The sequence below is a fragment of the Vulpes lagopus genome, chromosome 17 (genome assembly GCF_018345385.1).
Source record: "Vulpes lagopus strain Blue_001 chromosome 17, ASM1834538v1, whole genome shotgun sequence".
Taxonomy (NCBI): domain Eukaryota; kingdom Metazoa; phylum Chordata; class Mammalia; order Carnivora; family Canidae; genus Vulpes; species Vulpes lagopus.
The window spans coordinates 29,101,057-29,111,963 of NC_054840.1; the positions used below are offsets into that span (position 1 = coordinate 29,101,057).

The 10,907-nt window shown below is 49.8% G+C and overlaps 1 protein-coding gene across 1 annotated transcript in view; it reads right to left on the reverse strand.

The window, feature by feature from the left end:
• USP13 (ubiquitin specific peptidase 13) overlaps positions 1 to 9,599 on the reverse strand; it is a 118,999-nt gene extending 109,400 nt beyond the window's left edge. Inside the window, exon 1 of the mRNA XM_041731763.1 lies at positions 9,355 to 9,599. Within this exon, the coding sequence (XP_041587697.1) occupies positions 9,355 to 9,522 (168 nt within the window). The 5' untranslated portion in view covers positions 9,523 to 9,599. The remainder of the gene's footprint in view (positions 1 to 9,354) is intronic.
• Positions 9,600 to 10,907: the final 1,308 nt, after the last annotated feature.

Consider the following 10,907-nt stretch of genomic DNA (forward strand, 5'->3'; position numbering starts at 1 on the left):
GCGTTCATATTCTTTTTTTTTTAATACTTTATTTATTTATTCATGAGAGAGAGAGAGAGAGGCAGAGACACAGGCAGAGGGAGAAGCAGGCTCCATGCAGGGAGCCCTATGTGGGACCCGATCCTGGGTTTCCAGGATCAGGCCCCGGGCTGAAGGTGGCACTAAACCGCTGAGCCACCCGGGCTGCCCGGCTTTCATATTCTGTACTATGCTAGAAACACATGTGTCATACTCTTCATTACTGTGGTCCTCTGTTTCCCTCTGAAATTCTCAAACCCTCCTGGGGCAGTGCTGGCAGTAGGTTCTAAGTAAGCATTAATACTTGCTAATTAACACAAAACAAATGGTTTTCTTCTGAGTCTCATCACCGGAAATACATATCGTTGTGTACCTCAAGCACCCTCTCTAGTCTGGAGGCGTATTCAGAGTCATTAAATTCTTGTCATTATTGCACTGACCTGCTGCTCCAGCCCTAAAAATAGGTGCTCCTGTTCCCATCTTCCCTGTGCTTGGGGGCAAGAGGAGTCCTGGGCTGACTGCCCATAGTACTGAACATAAACAGCCACACAGAGGCCCAGCCCACGTCCACAGACAACAGCCCCCTAGACGTCTCCCCACGGGGCACCATGTGTGATCACTTTCACCAAGATCCCTGTGGCACCCAGAATCATAACACACAAAACACCCCGCAAGGACCCAAGATGCCTCTCCCAAGCTTGTCAAGGGTCAAGTGTATGACTTTTCAGATAATAGTATGACAATATAAAACTACGGTATTGGTTACTTTTAATCAGATTTTTTTAATTCCAAAATACACGTTCAGAATTTTTTTTAAGGAACAGGGGTGCCTGGGTGCCTCCATCGTTTAAATGCCTGACTGTTGATCTCAGCTCAGGTCAAGATCTCACAGTGAGTTCAAGCCCCCTGTCAGGCCCCATTCTGGGTGTGGAGCCCACTTAAAAAGGGGGGGAAGGGCAGCCCCGATGGCCCAGCGGTTTAACACGTGCCTTTGGCCCAGGGCATGATCCTGGAGACCCGGGATCGAGTCCCACGTCGGGCTCCCTGCGTGGAGCCTCCTTCTCCCTCTGCCTGTGTCTCTGCCTCTCTCTCTCTCTTTCTCTGTGCCTCTCATGAATAAATAAATAAAATATTTTTTTTAAAAAAGGATACACAGAAAATCGGAAAAGATGCAGCCTTACTAACACAGGTGCATAAGACCCCAACTGTCCTTTATCCTCAACAATCAGTATCTCAACCATGACAGAGATTAACAAAGTGCTCTGAAAGCACAGGAAAATAAGTAACTCAGTTTGGGGAGGTGAGAGTGATGAGGGCTTTACAGAGAACATGTGAGGTAGTTTTTGAGATCAGTGGGGTTTCCCTGGGAAACACAGGGAGAAGGCAGTCCAGGCCAATGGGAAGAGCATGAGCCAATGCAAGGAGGGCTGAAAACACGGAGCATGTGAAGAACATGAAGTCCTGTGGGCTAAAGAGAATGTAAGTAGAGGTTAGGTGCTAAGTGACAAACACTGGCAAGGAAAGCTGGATCAACTTGGTAAACTGATTTGAGGTGCTATGTTAGGAAAGTCTGAATGGTGCTTTGAAAATATCTAGACAGTGAAATGACATGATAAGACCCATGTTTTAGAAAATCTGAGAGCACAGTGACGAATGAAAGGAAGGCAACGTAAGGTCAATTAAGAAGCTTCTTAGGCAAGAGTCTGGGCAAGAGGTGATGAAGGCGTGAGCCTGGGCCGTGGATAAGGAGAGAGGGGGGCTACCCCATTGGAACCTGGTCTCTAATGGGATGTGATACACGAGAGAGGGACACAGACACATACCCATGTCCACAGCAGCATCATTCACAACAGGCAAAAAATGGAAGCCACCCAAGTATCCATCAGCAGATGAACAAACAAGATGTGGCATACACACACAGTGGAACGTCACTCAGCTTTGGGAAGGAAACTCTGACACATGCTACAACATGGACAAACCTTGAAAACATTACGGTAAGCGAAATAAGCCTGTCACAGAAGGGTAACTACTGTACGGTCTCACTTATATAAGGTACCTAGAGCAAATTCATAGACACAGAAAATAGAATGGTGGTTGCCAGAGGCTGAGAGGCTGAAGGGGTTAGGGGGTGGGGAGTTATTGTTCAAGGGGAATAGAGTTTCTGCTTTGCAAGATGAAGAGCTCCAGGGATGCATGGTGCTGATGGTTGTGCCACAATGTGAATGCCCTTAATGCCACCAAACAGTGCGCTTAAACATGGTTAAGACGGTTGATTTTATGTTATGTGCACTTTACACAATCTTTAAAAAAAAAAGCAAGAGGGGGAGGGGGGCAGGGTTGACAATACTGTACATCTTCCAGCCTGAGGCCCTAAATGAAGGGCAGTACCTTTAACTGCACTCCAGGCCACAGGAAGGACAGTGCAGGGGAGTGAAGGGAGAATTCGGAGCTGCACAGATGTCCAGGCTCAATACAACTGAGGACACACACTTTTTCAAAAGGCTCCCTGACAGGATCAGCACTGCCTCTTACATTCCTGAAGTCTAAAAATGACACAACTTGAAAGATAAATAACAGCAGCCGAAAAGAGACAGGAAGTGACTTCCTGATTTTTCATTTGGAAAAGCGGCATGCTAGCGTACGTGGGGCAGATTACACACTTACACCAATCTCACTCCTTTCTGAAACCCAAAGAAAAGAACAATGTTTTGAACATTGTTCAAAAACAATGAAAACATTATGTGCCCCACCCAGGTGCCCCAAAACATTGTGTTTTTAAAAACATAAACCATAGCCAGAAGATCTGGAAACTGGACTATTGATGGAGAAGTACTACCAGACTAAGGTGAGCTGACCAAGCTGAATCCCAGCTAGGTCTGCAGCAGAGAGAACCGAGATCCCATCTGATGTATGCCCCAGAATTTCCAAGAGGCTCCAGAACTAACAGCTCCAGGTAACTCTGGAAGCTGGAGCGAAACAAGGGCTGAAAGAAGAAGGAAGGCCTGGAAACCTGTCAGAGCCCACAAGGCCCTCCTCCACTCCCAGGGGGCCCTCCCACACGGACAATTCACTGCCGGTTTATTCTTTAGAGCAGGGAGCCCTGTGTTTTTAGACAGGACTTGGGTCTTGGGACAAGGAACGCAAGTAAGAATAGGAGCTCCACTCGGAATACACGCAGACTTAGAGGCGTGTGTGTGTGTGTGTGTGTGTGTGTGTGTGTGTGTGATGTACGCGTATCAGCCCAGATGGGGAGCACGACCGGTCCAGGTGCTTCAGGCAGGACGGGACCTGATACAGGGAATTGGAGGGGATGTAATCTGGGTGAGAGCCGTGAGAGCCAGGGTCAGAGGAACCACCACTCACGCTCCGGAGTCCAGAGGCACCAGCATTGTAAGAAACCGCAGAGATGATCCCAGCTCCCCCGTGGCTGAGGTGGCTCTGAGTGCCAGGATACTCGGAGCGGACCGGAAAACCCCACGTCTGGCATGGGCCACTGCTGCAGTAACAATGGTGGCTTCTCCTTCTGACACTCTCGCTGGCAGAATCGAAATCAGAAGCCTCCTGTCAGGGGCCCCTGGGTGGCTCAGTGGCTGAGCATCTGCCTTTGGGTCAGGGTGTGATCCCGGGGTCCTGGGATGGAGTCCCCCATCGGGCTCCCCGCAGGGAGCCTGCTTCTCTTTCTGCCTATGTCTCTGCCTCTCTTTCTCTGTGTATCTCATGAATAAATAAAATCTAAAAAAAAAAAAAAAAAAACAGAATCCTTCTGGCAACTGTAGTGTCCAGGTATACCAAGCCCCTACACATGAGAGAGGACTTAACAAAACAGGGATAGGACTGAGAACCAGGGAACCATATCCGGCCATATCCAATATCCACATGCCAAGGCCACCCTCGTCCTCTGCTCCCACTCAGTTCCCTGCTCCCCCAGTACTGGCAAATAAATCTTCACTTTCCGGGCAGGAGATGACAAAAGTCTCCTAGCCAGTGGCCAAAGGAAAAAAGTCAGGATGCTGAAATTTAAGTTTCTGAAAGAAACAGCCCAGCCAGATCACCCTCCGGTGAGGCTCACAGTCAACAGAATAATGAATTCTTACCTTCAAAAAGGCTAATGATTTCCAGCAAAGTAGTTGCAATTTTTTTCAAAATGACTCATATTCTCTAAATTTTAATTTGCTTCAAAAACAATATACAGGGGACATATGACATCTATAGATGAGCTACGATTAATGACCAATTATTCAAACACCACAAATGTGAAAATATGAACCCACACAAGCCACAATGCAGGTGAGATGTGCCACTGAAATAACCAGTTGTACTTTTCTTGCCTAAACTCTAGAACTCTGGTTTTCAAAGTATGACCTGGAAACCCTGAATGTCCCCCAAGGCCCTTCAAGTGAGCTGCGAAGTCAAAACTACTTTCATAACATGAACTTATCTGCCTTTTTCACTCCTGTTCTCTCCTGAGCACACAGAGGCATTTTTAAGAGTCTCCATGACATCTGATGACACCATCACTCTAACAGCTAAGAGAATGGAAGAGGTTTTAAATTTTTCAGTCTTAATTTCTAATATGGTAAAAATCAATAGACAGAAACCACACAAAAGCTCTCTGGCATCCTTGAAAATATTTAAGAGAATACAGGGGCCAAAAATATTGAGAATCATTGCTATAAAACAACATTTTAGTTAGTTGCCTTTGGAAAGGAACTTTTAATATGTGAAACTAATTAGGATTAGTTTAAGTTTATATCTTCGAAGGTAAAAGAAACAGTAAATGTTTTACTATTTTGTATCTGTTGATCCCGTAGGAGGAGGATTTTTCCCAAATTAAATTATTTTTCCCCTACAAGTAAGCACCATGATGCAAGTCTCACTGCCTGGAAGGTAGCAAGCACACCAATAGAGTAAGGAGCCCCTCACATGAGCTGTTCCTACAAGTAAATGATCCTAAAGCCTTTCCCAGCAGCTATGTAAACCAGCCACTACCACGAGGCCCCTGTTCCCCAGAGTTTTACAAAGATTCTCAGGAATGTGGAGAACCAACATGACATCTCAACATCACCAAGGGATCCCAGAGCTTCAGAGAACGGGAAATAAGCTCCGTTTTACAAAATGATGCTAATGCTGGAAGGTAAGGGGAGGTGTGAAGGATGCTTATGCTGGTCTCACGTCATGTCGGGCCACCTTTTCAGTGCCTCACTGCACTGGGGATCTCTCTCTCCTCAGCAGCTGCTGGTCACGGGAAGGCTTCTCAGGAAGCCCCTCTGACACAAATACAAACCCGCAAGACTGAGGGCAGTTCATCCCTGGAGCACGCTTGACCAACAGGCCACAGGAGCCAGTGCATAAATACTCCCCTCTCCATGTCCCAGGGAGAGGTTACTGGGGCACATTCAACAGTTCTCCAGGGGTCCCTTTGGCCGGACGGAGCGCCAGTGCTCCATCATGGCAGCTGGCTCAATGACTCACTCTTGGGTTGGCTTTCTGTTCTTCCCTTTGTTATTATTCCCTTGAGTGTTCTTCCTCTTACGTTTCCTGGGATACCTTTCCAAAATAAACTGCCCATGCTAAGCCCTTGTCTTAATCTTTCAGTTGACCCCAGCTAAAGACAAGGCATGAGATAAGCTCTACGCTTCCAGAGAGGTGGGGAAGGGGCATGGTTAGCACAAGAGTCGCCCAGCTCCTTCCCATTCTGAAAGCTTGGTAGAAGGCTTCACATCTAGTAGATGTTTTAAAACAACCAGTTAAGTGAAAAGAGAGTGAAATGATGGCCAATGATGGAAGAGAGACTATCACTAACTGCTGTGTCTTATGACACAGACCCTAAGAAATGGGGGCTTTGGAAGAAACAATGACGTCTCCAGCAGAAACGGAAGGCTAAAAAAGAACCCTGAAATGATCAAGACAGGGGGGTGGTTCTGGAAAAGGAAATGAGTCTTAGCCACTGGAGACCCAGAGACTGACCTCCCAGGAGCTGGGAGCCCAGAAGCTGAGGGGAGGTGGGGACAGAGGACATTCAGACGAATGAGGGGTTCAACAACCAAAGAGAGGAGTAGATTTTACATGGTAGTCCATGAAGGCTTGCAAGAAAAAGAGTGGACTAACGTCTCCACTTAACCACACCAAACCCTGACAATCAAACCCTGGGGCCTGCAACCCTTGACTGACTCTCTTTATCTCTTTCTTTTCTTCCTCTAGTGATTACTGATTGGCTGGGCATACTTTACATATTAATTTATTTAATCCACAAAACAACCCATGAAGTAGGTTCTATTATTGTCCCCATTTCACAGATAGAGAAACTGGAACCCAGAGAAGTTACACAGCTGAAAGACAGAACTGGGGTTCAAACCCTGCCAGCCTGGCTCTCTCTCACACTTCTGCCCCCACCAGACAATAAAGCCACCACATTCTACATGATAATCGCACATGATTCCTTTTGCAGTATTTCCCACGTGTTGCATCCTTAGCATTTTCAGAACCTGTCACTACATGTAATTTATACTTTTCCTAGGCATCAGTTGAGTTCCTAGCCTGTATATACCAGATGCTGGGCCAACTGCTAGGGATAAAGATGCAAAGTCCCCATTCTCCAGGACGGTCCCACTATACACCTTGCAAGATGAGCCAAGTCATGGAGAGGTGAACCTACAAGTCAAGGTGAGAAGGTAGGCCTGGGATGAAATTGGGACAAAAACTGGCAGGTGAAAAACACAAATTCTCTCTCATCCCAGAAGAAGTGTCACTGAGCATCTGCCATGTGCTAAGCCCTAAAAGGTAGCAAGGAAGGAGAAGGACACTGAAATGAGTTATCATGCAGTCCCACTCAATCCTCATACCCACACAGGTAAGGTACAGCAAAGCTTTCACACCAGGCCTTGGATCTATAGTGAATCTATAATTAAAAATGATCAGCTCAGTCTCCCTGTAACACCACTTTAAATCACAATACTTATAGTAGTTTTCCAGAACTGACCATATACAACCAAGCTCCTATTGTAAGTATTCGAAGCTCTCATCTTCCACTCTCTCCTTGGTTCTGACCTCACTACTCATTAAATCAATCTTTTTCTTCCCAGTACATTAAAAGCAAATAAGAAGAAAATATTCACCCTTTATATGTTTGCCCATGTTATTTACCTTGCCAGAAGTTGGTCTTCTTTACTTCTATCCACCTTTATCTCTGGCCATTTTCAAAAGTATCTGATGATTACCTTCTCCACTCACATGGCTTTGGTCTTTCCCCTATCACAGTCCTGTGGCACTTGTAGATTAGAGTCTCTGGTGTGTTTGGTACCAATGTATTTTACTCTGTATGATTCTTACAGCCATGCATATATGAGCTGGCACATAGTAGGTGCTCAAGAAGCCTTATTTGAGTCCCGAGTGTTAAGTCAGTACCATAGGGAAAAATCCCGCATGATCATACACTGTGCTTTAATTCAATTTGTCATAAAACCTTCTTTCTCTTCCTCCTCATAGTTAATAAAATATACTGATTCATCGGCCCTGTAAATAAGCCCAGTCTCCCCAAGGAACTACTGTGACATGAATGAAATCATCACTTTATACTAGACATGATGCTTCTGGAACAGTGTTTGGTACACCATTAACTCCCAATAACTATCTGTGGAAGTGAATTAAAATAATCAGCTTTTTTCACACCTGCCACATACTATACAATGTGGTAAAGATTTCCAATAACAAAGTTTGTAAGAAGAATTTGGAGAGCTACCCTGATCAAACACAGAAAAAGTTGTTCTACCCACGTTACACGCTGTACTATCCTAAAAGACTAGGCCACTCTCTTCTTCCTGGACTTCACGATCCGTCAATTGCTTACACTGGTCAAGAACATCATCCCTCCCCATTCTCTGGAGCCTACTAGCCAGAACCTGCCCATCACTGGACACAAAATCTGAAAATGGCATTTTCAAGTACTTTGTGGAGAATATGATTTAATGACACTGCTGACAACACTCACTTTGAGTTGTGTGATCACAATATGCACAGTATTTAAATACAACCAGCTCATTCCACTTAGACCTTTTCGAAAGAAAATCGGGAAGTAATGAACAAGAAGTGAAACGTTTATCCCCCAAATGATCCGGAATTCACATAAAAGAAAAACTGGATATCGTAGAGAGGATAGTAATTCTGGGACTCCCAATGGATAACAACAAGCCGAAATGCTTTGAAACCAGCCGATATCAATCCAGTAGATGATAAAGGATACTTTGGGGAAATCTGCCTCCCACTGAAGGTGGGTTTTTTGGGTTTTTTTCCTCCAACAATACTCTACATAACGTGAATAAAATGTGTTAGACTATTGTTTGAAAGCTGCCTCGGTGCGTCCAATCCATGCACCTCCGACTGCATGGAGATCTGCCGGGTGACACATGAGATCTAAAGTGGGTGGATAAAAATAACCTGGTCCTCAAAAAGACATGATAAACGCCAGACAGCTGAGTCACTTTGAAGCCCATCTGACTCTTGAAAGGGACATTCACTCTCCTCTTCCTGGTCGCACATATACATGCCACCCGGGGAAAACCACCCAGCGCCCCGGTGGAAGCAGTGACCCGATCTGCCGCAACTGCCCACCCCCGCCCCACCCCGCGCCACCTCCCGTCTCAGGTCACGACCCGCGACTAAACTTTTAATAATTCATACTAACGCGTTTCAGCCCAGGGACTCCTCGGGAGGCGCACGGGGAGTGCCTTAAGCCATCACAACCCAGCAGTCCCCCTAGTCCGCTGCCCCGCTGGAGGGACCCGGGGGTTCCTTCCCACATTGTAACGGGAAGCAAAGGAGCGGGGAGCCCTGGAAGCGGGGCGGCCGGCGCGGCGGGAGCTCACAGGGCCCGGGGGTGGGCGGCCCGGGCCGAGGCCACGGCCCCAGAAGGGCGGCAGGAAGGGCTGCGTGTGCGCCGCGGGCGGGGGCCGGGGCGGGGGCCGGGGCGGGGGCCGGGGCGGGGGCCGGGGCCGGGGCCGGGGCGGTGCGCGCAGCCGCCCTCCGCTCTCGCCCCGCGCCCCCCGCCCCCCGCCCCCCGCCCGCAGCGCGCGGTTAACATCGGGGAACTCTCGGACCCGGGCTCGCTCTGCCTCCGTGGCCCGGCGGCCGGCAGCCGGGCAGGCCCCGTGTTCAGCGGCGGGAGCCTCGGGGGCATGCAGCAGGCGCTCACTAAGTGCCGCCCGCCCGCGGGGCCGCCGCCAAGTCCGCCGCGGGGGAGCAGGTCCCCGGCGGCCGCCGCGCATCCCCCTTCACGTGCCGCCGCAGGCCGCGGGCCCCGCACCCTCCCCGCGCGCCGCGGCGCCGCCGAGCCTCGCTTACCGGGGAGTCGTAGGAGAAGGCGCACTCGTTCTTGTACACCCTGTCCCCCGAGCGCGGCACGCGGATCGTGGGCATGTGCGGCACCAGCAGCTCGCCGACGTCCCCTGCAGCCATCTTCCTGCTGCCGCTGCCGCCCGGCACGCCGAACAGGGCGCCCCGGCGCTGCATGGCCGCGGCGCGCCCCCGAGCCCACCGGGTCGGGCCGCAGCGCTGGGGCCGCGGGCGGGCGGGCGGGCGGGCGGGCCGCGGGGCGGGAACGGGCTCCGGGGCCTGGGGCGGGCGGGCGGGGGTGCGGGGGACGCTGCTATTTTTAATCCAATGGCGAATCGCCGGCCCAGCTGCAGCGTCAGGCGGGGCGCCGGGGAGCGCCAGCCGCAGCGCGCCGGGGAGGGGGCGCTGGAGAGGGGCCCTGCGCCCGGACCGCGCTCGGCTGCGGGGGGGGGGGGGGGGGGGGGGGGGGGGGGGGGGGGGGGGGGGAGGGGGGCGGGGCGGGGACGAGCCTCCGGCGGGGCGCGGGGCGCGGGGCGCGGGGCGCGGGGGCCGGGAGCGGGCGCGCTGCGCCGCGGCTCCCCCCAACGGTGTTTCCTACCCTAGATGACCGGTTGCCAAGGGGCAACTCCGAGGCAGCTGACACAAAGAGCAGAACCGGGGCGGGCGGGGGGTGAGAAACCGCTTTTAAAACAACTGAAGATAAAAGCGAGGACTTCCCCTGCCTGCGTAGGGGCGGAACTCGATGTGCGAAATCCGGGATTGATTGCACGGCGTCGGGCCCAAACCTAAATCTGCGCTGTGCACTTAGGTGCGGACCTCACTCCACCTTGTTCCTCACTTTTTTTTTTTTTAAACATCCAAAGCTTGTGAAAGAGAATAGAATAGGATCCAGTGAGGATGGACATGTATTTTTTGCATTAATAATACAGATTTTTTTTTTCTTACGTATGGTGAGGAGGATCGAGATTGTTTGGGGGCGGGGAGAAGCTTTTCTAGTTTTATATTTATAGTCTTTGGAACGAATTTCGCCTGATTTGTTCGAGGTCTCCGCGTCGAACGTTGAACAGCCTGATTGGAGCATCTTATTCAGACACACACATATTCCTGTCTTGCTGGTCCAGTTCCTCAGAATACATAATGAACGGGATAAGGGGAAGGTGAATAATTTGCGAACAGAGCTTACCTCACAGCATACTCTCTTTTTTTTTTTCAAAATAATTCTTAAAACACAGGTTCGATTCCGCTGAGGTTCCCTAACTACACCCAATGCACCCAGGGATTGCTGCCAATTAATGGGACGCAGAAACAGCAAGAAATAGTAAATAAAAATGTTGATTTCTGTAAGCCTCTCCCAAACAAATCAAATTATCTTTATTTTTTTTAAGATTTTATTTATTTACTCACGATAGACATAGAGAGAGAGAGAGAGTGGCAGACGCACAGGCAGAGGGAGAAGCAGGCTCCATGCCAGGAGCCCCACGCGGGACTCGATCCCAGGACTCTAGGATCACGCCCTGGGCCAAAGGCAGGCGCCAAACCGCTGAGCCACCCAAGGATCCCCT